General features: G+C 51.3%; 1 protein-coding gene across 10 annotated transcripts in view; it reads left to right on the top strand.

The window, feature by feature from the left end:
- MPRIP (myosin phosphatase Rho interacting protein) overlaps positions 1 to 18,115 on the top strand; it is a 170,790-nt gene that overhangs the window by 79,030 nt on the left and 73,645 nt on the right. For all 10 annotated transcript variants that reach the window (XM_048866052.2, XM_048866051.2, XM_048866053.2 and 7 more), the window contains 2 exons: positions 6,533 to 6,684; positions 17,816 to 17,900. In XM_048866052.2, the coding sequence (XP_048722009.1) occupies positions 6,533 to 6,684; positions 17,816 to 17,900 (237 nt within the window). The remainder of the gene's footprint in view (positions 1 to 6,532; positions 6,685 to 17,815; positions 17,901 to 18,115) is intronic.

Raw genomic sequence — 18,115 nt, 5'->3', positions numbered from 1 at the left:
CTTACCGGTGCAATGATGGGCGAGGGGACAAACCATGCCGTACGATTGCTGTCTTTGCAGCAGCGTCCTCCCTGGGTGTTGACACAGCCTCAGCCATGCTAATCTGCCAAGCACGTATTCTGGTGAGTCTGGATATTCCCTCTCGTGACTGGCAAAGGGGAGGAAGGAATAGGAATAAAAACTGCAGGTTCCCTCCTGTCCTGTCCCCTCCAAATAAACGTGCCAGCGGTCTATTACCTGAAACTCCCCCCAGGAGACTGCAGGGGGTGTCTGCACTGCAATACAAGCCCAGGGGTGGTAGAACTTGAGTCACTGGACCCTGGGTTGGAGAACCCAGGGCTAGGGCCGCTACACTGATTACTGACCCTAGGTTGAGAGTTTTTGAACCCGGGCCCCAATCCAGGGCTCCAACATCCACCCCGCAGTACGCAGGCCTGAGTCCAGCCAACCGTATCTCGGGCTTCCTGGTGCCCTCCTGTAATGTGGCCGTTGTAGCCCTTCGTGGGAAGACTTGACTGGTCACCCCACGCGTCACGGGAAGTTTGAGCAGCCTGCCAACGCATCCTGCTGAGCTGTCACTTGGGCCCATGTGCTCCCAGCAACGTGGCGGAGCCGCCATTTGAAGGCCTTCTCTCACTTGGGCTTTCACTCTCCTTTAAGGAGGACAGAGGATAGCAGCATAAGTGAAACAGTGGCCCGGGGTGTCCTTTGTGTTGGTAAATAACCAGATTCTTCGGGAACAAGTCTGAGCCGCTCTTTCAGTTGGCCTGGCTTTGGTCCCTGGCATGATCGGGGCAGGGAGCAGGACTGAATTTACACAACAATCCAGAGGAGTGAAAGCTCAGGCTTTGCCACAGAAAAGTGAAGCGATGGTGTTTCTAGGACTCTAGCTGGAGTTTGTGAAAGTTCCCCCCCCCCCCCCATTTACAGTTACTGGAAAGCTGGGTTTTATTTTTGTATAAGACAAAAAAATCCTTTTAGGGATCGACTTCCTTGCCACATCAAATGGCAGTGCCAGCCTGTGGTTCCTGGAACATGATGTAACTGTGTACTTGGTCCGTCCATTCCCCCTTCCCCGCAGATCTCAAAGTGATTCACAAACATCAGGGCCAAGGATTTCAAAAGGGACTCGTGATTTTTAGACATCTCTGATTTTGGCTGCCTAACTTGAGGTGCCCTAGGGGGCCCTGATTCTCAGAAAGTGGTGATCCCCTGACCTTTGGAAATCAAGACCTGTTAATGTGTCTGAGGCTGAGCCCCTCCATATTGATGTATCCAGAATCACTGGTCGCTTAATAATCTTGCCTGGAGTCTTGTATGTTCTGTCCCTTCCCCCTCCATTTTGTCTGTCTTGTTTAGTATTATTTGTATTGCTGTAGCGCCTAGCATGGACCTGGGCTTCATTGTGCTAGCTGCTGTATAAACGCAGAACGAGGAGGGCAGGGACCGTCTCTTATCCTGTGTTTGTACAGCACCTTGCACAGTGGTTCTTGGTTGACCCTTAGGCTCTATCATAATATATACAGTTAAGTCCCTCAGCGTTTTTGTGAGGTAGGGAAACATTTTCCACATTTTACATCTGGATAAACTTAGGACAGTGGGGTTAAGTAACTTGCCCAAGGTCACAGTTAGTCTGTGGCAGAGTTGGGACCAGATTCCCAGGAATCCTGATTCCCAACCCCTTGCGCTAAGCACTAGTCCATGCTTCCTCACTTATTATTTTTTTAACTGCATAGGCAGCTCTTGAAGATGCTTCAGTGGTAACTGTGTTCGTTTCCATGGCAAAGCACACTACAATGGTTGCCAAAAATAATTCTCCTTGCCAGCCTCACCATCTGCAGGAGGAAGTGTCAGAGAAGCTGGTTTGGATGCTTTCTCTGTGCCCTCTTTCTCTTCGTCTCCACAGTATTTGAAACATGTAGGCCTCTGTTCCGCTCACCTTGCTATTTTCACAGCAAGGGTTTAAGCAGTGCTAGGGAGAGGGATACGGGGAGCAAGGAAGGGGTTGAAGGCCGGCCCAAATGGAGGCTGGTGCTGAGATCAGTCCATTGTAGAGCCATTTTGGGAACACTCCTTGTTGCAGTGTGCCGGTGGTCCCAGTGTCTGGCCGGGGGAGGACTCTGTGGGCCAAGGCAGGCTTTTCATGAGCAGCTAACTCAGGTTAGCTGACCTGAGAATATTAGGCCTCCAGCCTCTGCTGCTGTGGGTCCTAGAGGAAGTGGGGTTTCAAAGGGCTCTGTGTGAGAGGGCTGCTGCCAGTTGAAGCAGCTGGAGGCGGTGATGGGAGTGAAGGAGTGGGAGAGACGGGGAGCCCATGCTGGAGGTGACACTGTAATCGGATGAGAAGGAATGACTGCTCCAGATGGACCTGTCAGCTTCAATGAGCGCAGCCGACACACCTCTCCCACTCCCTGTCTCACTTTCTCTCTGCTTCTTCTTTTCCTCTCCCCCTTGTCTGATCCCCTTCCACGGTCTTTTGCTTTCCCCTTCCTGGCTTGGATCCTCTCTGGCTTTTGCAAGTAACCCCAGGGCCTTAGGCTGGGTACTGCCTATTAAAGGGTCAGTTGCCCGCTTCCTTGTGCCCTTGTTTTGAGGCCAGCGTTTGCCGATTAGAGGGGGAGGCACTAGGCCTTTGCAGCCTGCGTGAAAGGGAGAAGGCAGAGCTGGAACCTTAAGTTACGTTTATACTTGTGGCGGCGTGCAGAGTTCAGGCACTATATATGTGTGGCTGCATGCAGCAGTGAAAGGCTCTAGCAGCAGGGAAGGTTTCTGGCAGGAGGGGAGCTGCAGGAGCCTCTCCCTGCTGCCAGAGCCTTTCACTGCAGCAGGAAAAGGCTCTGTCAGTGGGATGCTACGCTGCTGAAATAGCAGTGTGAACGTGGGAGGCAGAGCTCGGACATGTACATACCCTGCACGGCTCTCTACCCTGGGGGTTTGGGCATGTAGGCCGCTTTGCTCATCCAAGTCAAGTCCACTGCTGTTTCTACCCAGTCTGGCTGGGTGTGCGATGTCTGCACTCTACATGCTGGTGGCAAGTGTACCCCGAGGCTTGGACTGTCCTGCAGCAAGGGGTGTCATGGGGCAACCATGCGCCTCGCTGTGGATTGCAGTGCCCTCCATGTAGCGCACATTTTATGTCTAGAGCCTGGTTCAAACCCAACCCTTTCTCTGTGGATTGAGGATGAATTGACTCCACTCCCATCGCTGGATCAGAGTCCATCCCAAAGACTATTACAAAAGTGCATGCATAAAATCCTCCCCTGCCCACAAGGACATGCAGGATCCTGCCGTCTCCGTCTCTGGGGAGCGTAGCAAAGGGGTGCTGACGCTACCGACCTTTTCCCTGGCCTCTGGCCCTGGACGTGGCGGCTGCTGCTGCTGTGGACTCCTCCTCTCCTGGATCAGTGGGGGAGAATATGCTCCGGGAATCGAAAGAGGGGAACAGAGTGGCACTTCTCCTGTGCCCTGCAGCCCTTGAACAAAGAAGACGCCAGCCGTGATGTAACAGGGCCAGATTCTCAGTGTTTTTCTGCTGAAGTCGGGAGAGGAATTCCGATATACACCACCTGTCCCGTAGGCTACGTCCGCACTATGATCTAGTGTAGCTGCGATAGCACGGGCAATGGAACCATGGCTTAGCTGCACCGAGTACAAACCTGCTTGAAACCGGTGGGTATGTCCTTGATGCAGGTAAGCCATCCCTGCGCTGCTGCCACTCATACGACCATGACTACGCAGCTGTTTGTTCTCTCACTAGCTTGAGGAGGGGTAGCACGAATATGTGCTGGGAATCACACCCCCAGCTCATAGTGTAGACGGAGCCTGAGTCATCGCTGGGCACTGCTAGCACCTTTATTGTCCCTGGCTCTCAAAGCACTTCCCAAAGATTGAAATGCATTATTCCTGTTTCACAGTTGGGGAAACTGAGGCCAAGTGGCCGCCCACGGCCGCACAGTATGTCAGTGGCAGAAGTGAATGTAGATTCTTGGTCTCCTGAACTCCCAGCCTCCCACTCTGGTGACTGAGTCGCACTCTCTCCCACCCCTTGTAGAAATCATTTCCACAGGTTGGGTTTCTCTGCGGCCTGAGGAGAAGGCCTGCGTGTTTCACAGCGCCTGCATGCTCCTGCATCTGCCTGGCCTTCCTGTGCCATGGCCTTGCAGGTGTTGGAGAGCCCAGGGCAGTGGAAATTCCCCTCTCTCCCCACCCCCTAGCACAGGCCGCTGTCTCTTTGATAATCTTCCCAGGTGACGACTGTATCTTCAGTGTCTCTCAGATAGTAGGGAACTGAATTCCTTCCATCCCCCTGCTTCTCCCCACACGTGTAAGAGCGACTCGGGCACCTGCTTAGACAGCCGTGGCAGATTAATGTGGGGCCTCGAGGCCGGCAGGCGCAGATGCCGGCAAACTCGATGTTTCATTAACTTTAATGGGAAAATCCTACAGAGTGTGTGCTTAGGCTTGGCTGGCTGCCCGCCCAGCCAGATGAAAAAGCAGATTCCTCCTCCCCCTCCCCGGACAAGGGTCAGGTCCGGAGCAGCGTGACGTTAGCCCTTGTGTCTGTGTAAGAAAAACAACACAAAATGGAGCAAGACCGGGAGCGCAATCATGGCCATAAAGATGGGGCATGACGTGAGAGCGCTCTTCCTGGTGGAGGAGAGATCCCTTCACTTCTCTAGCCCAAGTGCTGACACTGCAATTAAACAGCCCCTTAGCCCATCCCCGGTGGGCCTGAGTCAGCTGGCATGGGTCAGGCGTGGGTTTTTAAATGCAGCGAAGTCCTATCCCATGTGCCTTGAGCATCAGCTGGGGGCATTGTGGAAAGCTGGAGCCTAGCTTGGCTTGCTGGCAGCCATGCTACAGCGCTTTCTGCACTGTACTGTATTAGCTACCCCGTGGAGGGATTTGCTCACACATGACCGCACCCAGCAGTTCGACCAAGGCTACCCTGTGGTGTAGCCCGTGTGTCAACTGTGTTCTTGAGCCCTGTTAAAGCTTTGGGGCAAGATTTTTCAGTGGTGCTTTTCAGCGCCTCAATTTTTGGGTGCCTAGCTTGAGAGGAGCGTGCTGAGCTCCTCTGAAAAGGAGGCCCCTTCGTAAAGGGATTTAAGTTGAGCGCCCAAAATCTTTGATTCCTTCTGATGATTTTTGGCCTTGGATTCTAGCAGGGCTGACTCCCAGTTCAGGAACAAGGTTAAAACACCGGGGTGGTGCTGTTTGTACACTGCAAGACCACACTGTGTGTTAAAGTCAGGAACCAGATCTCTTGACTATACAGGTCCTAACAGTGTAGACCATAGACTAGTCCTGTTCCTGCTCATCCCGAGCCCCCACTTCAAGTAGTTAATGCTCAGCGTGTTGTGGCCTTCAGTTAAAATAGCACCGTTTTACAGGGTAGCCTTCAGACCATGTTCCACAAGGTCCCGTCTGGGCTGGTCCGGGAATCATGCTAGCGACAGCTGCCTGGGTTCTGATCCCAGAGCCGGGCTGGCCAAGCTGCAGGAAGTCAGAACCAGAAGCATCTGCTCAGAGCTGGGACTCTGCTCTGTCTGCGCTTGTGTGTGATGGTTATTTTGCCTGCCATTTCTTTTCTATTTTTGTAGCGTGGGGGCATGTCAGCCCTTGCAGCTGCTGTTTCCTCCTGCAGTTTGTTTGGAGTTGGAATTGTTAGGCCGTTTTTGATGGGGTGCCTGGGTATGTAATGTTTGTCCTACCAGCTGCTCAGGCTGTGCTGCAGGGAAGGTCTTCTGTAACCCCCGGAGCAGGGGCCTGATGTCTCTTACGAATGATAGTCTTGCAGGAATACCTCGATACCAAGGCTCGTAACTCTTCTTGCCATTGAGAGCAAGTTACCAATTTTTTTGCTTGGCTTTTCCCCTGGTCCTGGGGGCAGGCGTGCATGGAGACAGGGGCCTGTCCCTCTACCAAAGCAAATGGTGGTGGAGGATTGGAGGCAGCCAGACTGGGAGAGGTGTTGGGAAGGCTGGTAGTGAGGGCAGGGTGTGGGAGCCTGGGGGTATGTGGAGTTATTGGGTGGACGTAGGAGCTGTGGCAGGTCAGAGCAATAAATGGAACAGTATTTGGGACAGCCCATGGAACTCTGTTTGAATGCCTCTTAGATCTTTGGGGCGGTGAGCATTGATGTAAACACCAGGCAAAGCGGAGAGTTGATTCTTCTAGCAGGTTCCCCCAGCCCTGGGTGGTTGCGGAATCTACCTGGCTGGAGGTAGCACTTCCTGTGGGTCGTGGAGGGGAAGGGCTGCCTGTCCAGAATGGGAGCTGGGACTGTACACGGCGGGCTCTGCGAACTGTCAGAGACCAAGGGGCTTAAGTGAAGCTTAGCCTTGGGCAAAGGGCGGTGGGATAGCAAAGTCTGGAGCAGAGTTACGGATGGCACAGTCAGCTGGACTCCTGAGCTTGTGAATGAATAGATGTGTGGAGAGTGCCGGGTTCTATGCTGCTGGGTGGGGGTGGGATGGCTACCAGGTGGCGTTCGGCTCCTCCTTTTAAAACCTGCCTCCTTCTGTTCCAGCCCACGACCCTCCCACAGGGCACCATCAACATGAACCAGTGCACGGATGTTGTGGATGGGGAGAGCCGGACGGGGCAGAAGTTCTCCCTGTGCATCCTGACCCCCGAGAAGGAGCACTTCATCCGAGCTGAGAACAAGGAGATCATCAGTGGGTGAGTCAAGGCCCTGGGATCTACCTTCCCGGAGGTCATGTGGGGTTCTCTGCTTAGGTTTGCAGCACAGGGGTGGCACCGGAGAACGAGAGGGCTGGACAGCTCAAGCGACTTGTGATATGGCACCTCTTGCTTTGTCTGAATCCCGCTCAGTCGGGTAGTGTCTTTTGTCCTCCCACAGCTATTTCTGTGGCAGGTCTCCACCCAGTTCCTAGGTGGTGGGTGTTCACAAAACCCAAGCAGCTGTCATGTTTATCCCCCTTCCACTGGAGTTCAACAGAGATGCCCAGGGGTGGAAAGCCGTGAAAACTATGCCAGCCCAAGCCTCACCCTAACATGTGCTCCTGCCATGCCAGGGTGGAGGCAAATGGATGGGGGTGGTGAAGGAAAGCTCTCATTGTTACTGAGACATGGAGCACGGTGGCAAAGTCTTTCAAAGCGTCCCTCAGTGTCAGTTATTCCCCCATTTCTGCCGTGGGGTGATACCACCCCTTGATGTGGCCCTTGGCTGGGAGTGAAGATGCACTGCTGCCCTCTGCTGGACGTATGCCAGCCCAGCCCATGTCGTCTTCTGTTCCTCTCTGCTGGATTTTCCATTCTTTGAGGCCCATGCTTTAGAGAGGGGGGTTCCCAATGCATTCTTGGTGCTTCGTGTTTCATGGGCATCTGACTGTTGAAGGTACCGCTGCCACCAGTTCCAACAGTTGAGTCTCCTGAGGGTTAAAATGCTTTAGTCTAAAGTCACTGGGCTCAGGGCAGGGGTAAGAGGGTGAACTTTAATGGCCTGAGAGATACAGGAGGTCAGAGCAGATGTTCTAAAGGTCCCCGCTGGCCATAAACGCTATGAAGTTGTTATGGGTGCACATCACTCATTGCACAGCCCAGTGCCCACAGGACGATTTGCAAGAGGGGTCGGTCATGCAACGTCAGAACAGAGATAAGTCCGTGATAGTGGCAGATCTCATCTCTGCGTCCAAGCTATAGTATGGTACTAAATAGGCCTCATAAACTAACCCAGCTTTGTGTCTTCCTTGTTCTTGTAAAAGCAGCGGGTCAGATGCTGCCTTCAGTTGCCTCACTGAACCCGAGGGTTGTAACCGAGGGCAGAATTTGGCCCCAGTGTGTTCTGGTTTGAGCAGCATGTGCAGTTGTGTGTAGCTGCTGGTCTACAGAAATTGCTCTGTTCCAGAATTCTGCCTTGCTCTGCACAGTACCTGCCTTTTGGCTCTGATCAGTGTCTGATACAGGATGTGGGGAGGGAAGTGAGGCCGGAACCTGTTTTGGGAAGGGGATGGATTCTGTGGTCTGAGCTCCAATTCTACATTTTCCAGGAAGCCCGAGCGATGGTTAGGAGTGTGTGTGCAGCCCGTACCTGGGCCATCTGCCAGCATCAATGTCAGTGTTTGACCATTTGGTGCTTGGTTGGCAGGGCAGCTCTGCGATGTGCATATATTTAATGATGGGTATTATGAGGGTGATAAACCTCTAATATCAGAGAGGCTCTAATTGCATTGGTGCCTCCTGAATCCAGCTGGCAGCCAAGCCCTGCCACTCTCCAGTGTGATGCTCTGCAAGAGGCTGTGGGGCTGGGTGGAAAGCAAAGCCCACCTTTATCACTATTGTGCTCGTTGGCGTTGGAAGCCAAAACAGTCCAGCTAGCCAAGTTCAACAGTGAGCACAGGGGCTGTGCTGGCATATTGTGCGCTGCACATCTGGACCAGATGGGCATAAACACATACTCTGGGGAAGAAACTGGAAGGATTACACTGAGACTGAAAATATACTGGCAACTGCTTGCTAATGGTTGGATTTGATTATACCATGGGCTGCTTGTAATTCCCCCTTAACAGCAGACATTTATCTTCCACTGACTTTTGCCCTTTCCCACTTGGCTAGTTTTCCTCTTCTCTCTCCTCTCCTGTCCCCAGATCCCCACAGGTCTGGCACTTGTAATAGAGCGGCGTGACTGCCCGTAGGGGACTGACTGACTGCATGAGAATCATGCATGACTTCAGCAGGGATATGATCAGTGATGGAGCATTTAAGTCCTGAAGTTGGGAGTGCACCCTTCTGGGCTCTTCTCCAGCACATTCTGAAACTCAGACACCTGCCTTTGGAAAATCAGGTCCGTTTAAGATGTCTCTGGTGGTACCCCAGAATTGAGACACCCAGAGTCTCTAGTTACTTTTGAAAATTTTGGTCAGATGGTTGATTTTTTTGTGTTGTTTCCCTTTGATGTACATCTTACCTATTGACATACTGCAGGAAGGAGGCTTATGGAAGGGGAGAATTTTTAAACACACTGTAGCATTTGCAAAGTGCTTTGAAAATGGAACTGGCTCACAGCGCTTGGGAAGTGATGATGTCCCTGGTCTGTCTCGTCAGTGGATTGTATCTTTGTGGTAACAAATACTGGCCATTTACAAGACCAGTCAAGAAGCTGGTAGGGATGAAGGTGCGGGGAGTCGGGAAGGGACAGGAGCCTGGAAAGGGGTAGATTAGGGAAGGATCGGCACTAAGGAGGAGGCATGTTGCTATAGTCTGTGCTTATACCGCAGTATCCTGATCTATGACCCAGCTGGCTAGTCCCCCTCATGAACATGTCATTAATAACTGCAGCGCTTGGAGTAGTCGTCATCGTCAGCATCGTGGCAGATCCCAAAGGGACATCTCTATCGATGTCCTTAGGAGGTGTGGCTGAATATTTAGTTGATGTCCGTCACTGGCGATCTCACCGTACCATTGAAGCTTTTGGCGACCACATGATTGTCAGCTGTGTAGCAGCAGTCCTTGCTTTGGAATTCGTTGGTCTTCCGTCCTAAAAATATGCACATACCAAGCAAGCCACCAAAACCAAACTAGTGCTGATGGAGGCAGTTGAAGATATTTGGAACTAAACCCAGCATCACTGCTCTTGTCCTGATTACTTAATATACCTTCTATTCCTCTGTTATACCTGATGAAAATGACGAGAATCAAAAACCTCAATCTGTCACTCTTCAGCCTTCTTCAGTGCCCATGTTTCACTGCTGAACAACCAGGAGAGGTAGTTTAACCACGGTTTTATAGGTCCGGAGCTGAGTAGCAAACTTGTTGTCATGGTGGCCCCACAGATGCCACTGAAGGGCCTGAAACATGGCAACAGCTGCTAGTATATGAGTGTCCACCTCTTTCGAGAGTCCTCCAGCACTTCCCAAGTATTTCAGCAAGTGGCAATGTCCTGTTTGGGCAGGTTAATGCTGAGCTGGTTGTAATCTGGAGTTGGAGGCTGGCTGCGGGCCAGGCTCTTACTGCTTTTCAACTTCAGAGCACTTCAGCATCCATTTAATATGCCCCCTGGCTTTCCTCATTTCTTTTCTTGCTTCTTAATTGCTGGATGGCTTCTCTCTCCTATTTCTATGCAGGGATTGAGAGAAGGTGGCACCTCCCATCAGAAAACCAGTGTCACTGGGCATTCAAATCCGAGAGTCCCTTCTCTGGGTTCCCATCACAGACTGTGCGGCTGTCTTGAAAAATGTTGGTCTGAAGACCTTTATAGCACTAAATGCAATAATCCAATTCTGTAGAATGCACCTTCAATCAGATGGAACTTGTGAGCCGTGCGGTGGCTTTCCATGGAGCCCCCTATTGCAACGTTAAAGGGAGCCCTTGTGGATAGCAAAGTTTTCCTGACCCGTGGGTCTAACGCAGAGAGAACGGAACGTGCCCGATCAGCCTTGCCACCATTTGTGTGGCTTGTTCACTGCTTGCTCTTTGCTCAGATCTGAGAGTAGAACTAAATTGATCTGTTTCAATTTCTTGATAGCATGTTTGTTTCTCATACTCTAGCACCCAGCTGCAGGGACTGACCCTGCCAGGAAATCTTTGAAGGGACCCATCCCTTAAATCAGACTTCTGTCTGATAATGTTATACCTTCTGCTGTGACAGGTGACCGCCCGAGGAAAGTCCCTGTGACAGAAAGGGGTTAGAGAAATCAGGTTGGCTTTGTGAATTTGACAGCCCATGGCATAGTCTGTTTTGCTCTTCTCTGCCCCTCCCACCCCCACTATGTTTAGTTCCCTCTGTTGCTTCTATGTGGTGTCTCCATTCCTCATGCTTTTTCGCAGGCTGCCCACAAAGTTCTGATCAATACAATTTGTGGCAATCACATGGACGCCTGCCTGCTAGGAGACGGTGTGAGACCCGCTAAAGGTTCACGTTAGGCCACTGAATACCTAACGTCTGGGAGCAGTTCATAGTCACTGGGTTGCAGGGGATTTGTTGTTAGATTTCATGGTCTTTCTATTAATTATGTTGTTTTTAAACACCCCCTCTACCCCTGAATGTTGGGTCTAATGATTCTGAACCATGCTTCCCTCTAGCAGTTCCACAGCTGGGCACCGTCTCGTCTCCAGGGAACTGTTGCCTGGCACATTTTCCCCCCGCTCCCTCCCCTCATGTTTTACTTTCCTGTGTTGTTCTTATCATCCCAGCTGGGTAGCTCTCTCTGCTCGTCCTTTGTGGGAAGGAAATGGAAAAGATTTGGTTGATCACTTTCTCCTGTAATTGGATCGCTTGCTGCCAGGCTTCCAGCAGAGCAATTGGCCTTAAGAGGAAAACTAAAATGAAATAACTCTTCTCTCCTATGCCTGCTGCTGATGCTCAGTTGCTTAGAAACACTGAAAGTTGGGCTGCTAAATAGAGAGAATTCCTTGTATGTTTCCCCATCTTCAGGCCTGGGATGAATGCTCCCTCTCCCCTAGTGGGGTGAGACGGAAAGGTAAGCTCAGGTTTATTCTGATTGAATAGGGAGGCTGAGTCTCTACTGAGCTGCTGAGCAAGGCAACTGAGAGCCAACAGGGTCAGCTGTCTTCTCATGGTGAGACTCGGGCATGGGAGAACCATGCCAGTACAGTGCTGCACCTGGAGATCTTTCCTTGTCCCTGTTGCTGTCTCCTCTCCTGGGCTGCTTCCCTTTACCTGTGCAGAGGCGGTGCTCTGTACCTCCTTCATCTAGTGCTCCACCAGTAATCACTGCTCTGCCCCTCCCCATTGCCAAAAGTATCCCCTCCCTCACACCCAATCCAAATCAAGCTCACGGTACTGCCAAGCCCATGCTAGAGCCACCATCCAATCCCATAGTTATAACTTCCCCTCTATGCATTGGCTCCTTCAAGTGTAAGCTCCCTGGGACAGGACCCTCGCCTGGCATGCTGATGCTGTGCTAGCAGACATTAGCAGAGCAAACGGAGCTGGTTAAGAGCAGAGTTGTCATCCCAGGGGAAATATCAGTGACTTGGAATTCATTTTTGTTCTGTATCAGAATAGCAAGTTGAAAGAGCGAAAAGTCTCCTACTACGCAAGTTTCCAAGAAGTTCTTCGAGGTGGAAATGTTGGAACAAAAATTGTTGATGCTTTTTTTCTATCGTAATGAAACAATTTGACATTAACAACATTTTTGATTTTGATTCTCTGCTAGGTAAATTTAATCCAAATTGGCATTGATCCTGCCTCAGCAAACTCTGATTCTGACAAAACTGCATTTTCTGACGGGACAGGAAAGCTTTTCACATGAAAGAACTCAACCAGCTCTTTTAGCAAACAGAAGAGCCCAGATTGTCTCCCCTCTTCTCTTCCTTTCCTCCCCTCCCACGGTTTGCTCTCTACACTTGCTGTGTTATATCTCGGTAGGACAAAGACCTTGTACCTTGGCATCTTGCAAGCCTCTTGGTTGTTTCCATAGCATTGGGGGCGTGCACTTTGCACACCGTAAGGAATAACTGGATCTCAGACTGGGCTTGGGATCTCTTGTTTATCTTGCGCTATGGACTCTTACGTTTCTCTCAACCCTGAGTCCTTCCTGCCCCTCCCAAACCAGGAAGCTCTGAAGGCTGCAGTCAGCCAGGAGCTGTGCTGGCTGCTTGTTTTTAGGGGGCCCCCTCCAGCTGTAGAACTGAGATGCTGAGGAGCCTGCCTCGAATCCCCTCCCTGGCCATATGGAAGATGAGATGATGTGTTGGGGATGCCAAGAATGAACAGCTGGGAGGGCAATAGTCAGCAGCGCTACCATATCCTCTCCTCTGGCAGAGTCCCAGAGGGGAAGGGGGCACAATTCTATGGATGGCCTATGTGTAAAATGATTTCTCCCTTCCCCCCTCCTGTTTTTTCCATCCCCACTTCACTGGTGCCAGGCCTTGCTCTCAAACCTTCCTCCAAAGAAACTCTGATTTCCCTGCCCCAGTGAGCTTTCTTCCTGCCAGAGGGAGCAGCCAATGGGATTTCTGTTCCCAGCACCAAATGGGGCTCCCAGTAGAGAGGGGCTGATGCTTTGATTTTTAATTAAGATTGGGACTCGCTTCCTGAGGCTGGGGAGTGACAGGAATTTGGGAGGCTGGGATCTCTTCTTACAGGAGGAGGTGCTGATGAGTGCCAGCAAGGCCCTTGGATGAGCCAGTAGTGTCCTGTGTTTGGTGGAGTGGGAGGCTAATCAGCAGCCTTGTCTGCACTAAAATCTTGAAGCCATAATCCAGGTGGCACCATAGTTAGATGTCTGTCCTTTGTCTGCACTTGTGCTCCCGGGCGGGCTGGCTGGCAGGTGCTCCTGGGCTGGCTGGCAGGTCAGCAGGGAAGAACGGGGCTCTTCCTTGTTGTGGGGGAGGCGGTGGTGTTCTCACTTCTATAAACCTCTGACTGATCATGTAATGATCAGTTCGGAAGCTGAAGGAGACCGAAAGTGAGAGGCAGAGGGGAGTGAGCAGAGTGTCCCTGGGCCCGTTGTACAGCGCTCGCTCCTGCTTCACCCGCTCTGGGTCTCCAGCTAACATCTGCTCCACTGGAGGTTCCTTCTCTCCCCTGTGTGGTGATATTGACTGGATACAGGTGGGGATCTCCCCCTGAGCTCTGCTTTCCGACTCTTCCCTTGCCCTATGGCATCATGGGACACCAGCCTCCCCCTTCCTCCCAACTCCCCTTGGGGTCTGTTTCTCCCACTTGGTTATGCCCTACGATGTTACAGACACTTTCATGCTTCCCCCAAGACTCTCCTGCTGTGCTTGGTCATGCCCTGAAGCATTGGCAAAAATGTTTTCCCCTCCCTTCTTCCCCTGATCCCTGTGCTGTGCCCAGTCACGCAGTTGATACTGGTATCTCCTGATTTCCCCTTTCTCCCATGCTCCACTATCCAGCTCTGCCTTCCATTACTCTACCCCACTCTGCTCCCTGCGGGTAGTGCTAAGAGACCAGCATGCTGCAAAGCAAAGTGGGGCTGGTTTCTTGTGCATCTTATTTTGAAACTCTGCGTTTGCCTCCAACCATGGCATTAATCATCCCACTTGGTTTCAAGCCATGGTAGTTTTCTTTTGCAATTGCAGCACTCTGCTAAGATTCCCGTATTCAGAGAGTTGTCTTACGTCCATTGCGTGCTTCTGATATTTATTGCCTCACCAAAACCCACTTGATGTGGTTGTCCCAAAACTTGTGCGACAGCTGCGCGCACACACTCAACCCCGGGGGGGGGGGGGGGGGGGGGGAGGAAATTAGGTGAAGCGAAGCACGAAACATCTGGAGCAGCCATTGGATCCTGATTGCAACCAGGTTGATTGAGATGTATGGGCTGCTTATCTGGACGTGACAAGAGCCAGTAAAGGAATCCACAATACAACTGACTCATGGCAAGGGCTGGCCTTTTTAATGCTGAATTTCCTTTCTGTTTGTTTTGTGGATTACTCTACAATAAAATGCAGTGGGAGCATGGAGTTAACATTTGCATTGCTGAAAGCGGAAGTCAGACAGCCCTGTCTAGCAGATACATTCCTGTAGGTTGGTCTGTGAGGTTTCCCTGATGCATCCCGGTCCTGTCCTACAGTCTCTTCTTTTCCTTCCCTTCCCTCCCTCCCCCCCGTATCTTTCCTGTCTTTCCCCTCTCTTGAGAAGGGACTGTGCCAAATGGTTTGTGTTTTTTTTCCGATGAGGCCAAACCTTCACTTGAAGAACTAGGATGAGACCCAGCAAACTCATTTTGCCTGTGACCTCAATGCTGGTTCCTTTTGGGGTTGGCAACGCAGCTCTATTGGAGGGGCTGTAATTCAAAACTAAGAGACAAGGGTGGCAGGTGGGGCCGTGTGGTCCTGGAATTCTGTGCTGCACTTCATGTCTTTTGAGTTGCTATGTAGCTTTGTGTGGCTGGGTCTCTTCCGCCCCACCCCAACCCCAACCTTTGCAAAAAGAGCTCTTCCTTCTCAGGCTGTGGTTACTGTCTATTGGGAAGATGCAGAACTTCTGGGTATTGTTCGCTATGTTGTCCCTAATGAGCTCCGAGAAGTTGAGATTCTGCGCGTACCAAGTTCCTGCTCGGAGGGAGCTTTTATGGTCAAGTTATAAACCCCTGAAAATATGGGTTAGTAATGGAAATGCTGACGCCACCCAAGCTCTGATGACATTCACTGCATTGCTGGAAGGCAGTGGAGAGGTTGCTTGCAGAGTAATATGGCTTCAGAATACAGCATCCAACCGGTAACGTGGTCAAACCCACCTATGAGCTGGAACGAGCTATCATGCTCTGCTCTTCATGGAGGGAAGAGTGGGTGAGGGAAGAATGGGTATTCTGTGCATCCAGGATGGGGACACTTGTATTAATTTAGATGGACTATATGGGCCCAAAGAGGCAAAGGTGTTAACATGACCAGGTCCCTGTCCAACATTAAACAGTGGTTGTTTATGAGGTTCAGTATACAAGACCTCAGCCTGCTTAGTACTGTGGCAAACACATCATTGAAAATCTTTTTTTAACCTGTTACTGAAGATACAGGAAAGAAGGAAAAACAGTTAAAGCCTTTGAAATTTGGAGTATGAAGGTTTCATTTTAGCAATGTCCCTTGTTCCCTTTCCCGTTAGCTGTGGAAAGCCTTTGGAAGGAATTATTTTGACAGTCTCTTAGATGGTAAAAACTGCCCTTTTGGGGAAAGGAGAAAGGGATTTGAGCTGGGCTCGAGCTGTTGGTCTGATCCCATTTCCTAAAAGACACGAGACAAACATGCATGAGAGGAGAGAGAAGAACAGCAAGGAGAGAAAATTCAGCTTCTGTCTCTGGCGTTGACTTTCGCTTGCAATCGCACAGCACAGAGTCTTCTATTCACACTGAGGCCTGGCAAACTGAGATCAGCACTGGGCTGTTTAGAGCATTGCTTTTAGCTGGCTCTTTGGTCACAGGCTGATAGCAGTATTGAAGATTATCCAGTTGTGGCTGACTAAGCCTGACTCTTATTAGACAGAAGGCGGAAGGAGAGAGATCGGAAGAAGAAATAAGATGGGGGAGGAAAAGGACCCACAAGAGGACAGGGGCTGGAACAACCAAATCTCACATCCTGGGTGGTGGTTGGGATTTAGCCAGAGCCAGTGAAGATGGCAATGTCATCTGGGTCCCTCTCTTGGTCTGATGTGGTCAGAACATCTTTCAGGATGATAAAGATCCAGCAGCAGTGGATCCCAGGGTAGCAGGAGATGGTGGGAGTGACAGCCAGGAATGATGGTGAAGCTCACTCCTTCCTGTTCTCTTGTCTTTGTCAGCCGGCATCTGTGTCTTCTAATGTTTCTCCCCAAAAGCTTTTCTGTGAAGCCCCCACTGATTGGTGGAACAGCCCATTCCCTCGTTATCTTGTCCACCAATTAGGCCTCGTTTCCAACGCACCAGTTTTGGATGCCATGACACCTTGATTTCCAGTCCTGCACTTTTCCTGTTTACCAGGCATGATCTTAACACAGTCTTTGAGTTATATCAGTGGGTCTTTCCGTTTGGATTCGTTCAGTCTTTGTCTCCCTGTTCTACCTATTTCCATCAGCATTTGTTTTAGGTGGTTATGAACTTTCACTGACTCCTTACAGTTGAGCTCACAATCGGAATGAATTTGTGGGCTCAGTTATTACAATGTAGAGTCATTGATTGTATAGCCGGAAGGGATCACTGTGGTCACCTGGTCTGCTCTCCTGTATAACACGGGCCCTAAAACTTCCCAGAGTTAATTCCTGTTCGAACTAGAGCCTAGATTTTCTAACTGGAGGGCGTGCCCCTTGCTTATCAGGAGGGTGCGGGTAAAACAGAACCTTCCCGCATCCTCGCTGCTTTCCAGGAAGCAGAAGCTGGTTGAGACAGTGCCTCTCTGGAGGCAGGTGCAGCGGCAGCAGCTGGCACACAAGGGAAGCGAGTTCTGGCGTGGGTCGTGGGTGGGAGGATTTGGATTTGGAGAGCGAGCCTACTTCTGCAGTACCTGTTACTCCCCCCCTCTCCCCCAGCACATGCAGGGTGTGTGTGTGTGGGGGGGAATGCTGGGCCGGTGGCAGTGGTGCAGGGACCCGAGTCCAGGCGACGGTAGCAGCAGCAGCATGGAGGAAGCAGCTGGAGCCAGTGAGTGGAGTCAGCAGGCACAGCCCAGTAGGGATTGCAGCCCAGCTGTGGGGGAAGAGGGGCTTGCTAGGGGCCCAGACTGGAAGAGGGGGGTGGGGGAGGGTAAAGCAATGAGGGGATGAGGGAGGATCAATTGGGGGGCACACACTGGGACACAAATCTCTGAAGGGGAGTGCAGTAAAAAAAGTTTGGGAACCTGCACCTGATTTCCCGTCTGAATTTGTCTAGCTTTAGCTTCCAGCCATTGGATCACGTTATACCTTGTCTGCTACCTTGAAGAACCCTCCATCAAATTCTTAGAGACTGTGATCAAGTCACTCCTTAACCAAGGACCGCCAGGTGTCCACATGTATTGGCATAGATCCATGGCACCCAGTGGTATTGCGTTCTGGACTCTAAGCCGAGTTGGGGTGAAGTTGGGGGTGTTCTGTGCTATCCCCAAACCTATTTTCTGGGCTCCCCCACATCCTTTTACAATAGCAGCTAAGTATAAAGGGTTATTACACTAGGAGCTGAGAGTTCAGACAGCATCTTCCATGACCCTGTGCCCAGCCGAGAGGGGGCAAACTAAAGCAATGCAGATCTAAAAGCCAAGTGCCTCTCTGGCCAGCCCAATGACTGGGAATCCAGAGGACACTGAGTTCTGTTGGGAGCGAGCTCTTTCCCGGGCTGTCCAGCCAGTGCCTTTCCCCTGTTGCTGCCCGTCTTGCTCCTTGGGGAGGACCTTACTGTAGTTCTCTGTTTGTTTGCAGGTGGCTGGAGATGTTGATCGTCTACCCGAGGACAAACAAGCAGAATCAGAAGAAGAAGAGGAAGGTAGAGCCACCAACCCCGCAGGTAACCCCAGGCAGTGACCCCCTGTCATTCACTATGACCCAGAGTTCTCTCCAGGGGCTGGATCCCTTGGGACTAGAGTGGAGAGCCAGGAATGGTCTGTCTCCTCACATTGGCTCTCTCCCAGGGCCCCTGCTGGTCTCCAAGGAAGGGTGGGAACATGTGTCTTGTTAGCCCAGTTGAGATGAGAAATGGGCTTCTGGCCCTTTAAAACGCTC

The sequence above is a fragment of the Caretta caretta genome, chromosome 10 (genome assembly GCF_965140235.1).
Source record: "Caretta caretta isolate rCarCar2 chromosome 10, rCarCar1.hap1, whole genome shotgun sequence".
Classification (NCBI taxonomy): Eukaryota; Metazoa; Chordata; order Testudines; family Cheloniidae; genus Caretta; species Caretta caretta.
This window is presented reverse-complemented; position numbering and strand designations above follow the sequence as displayed.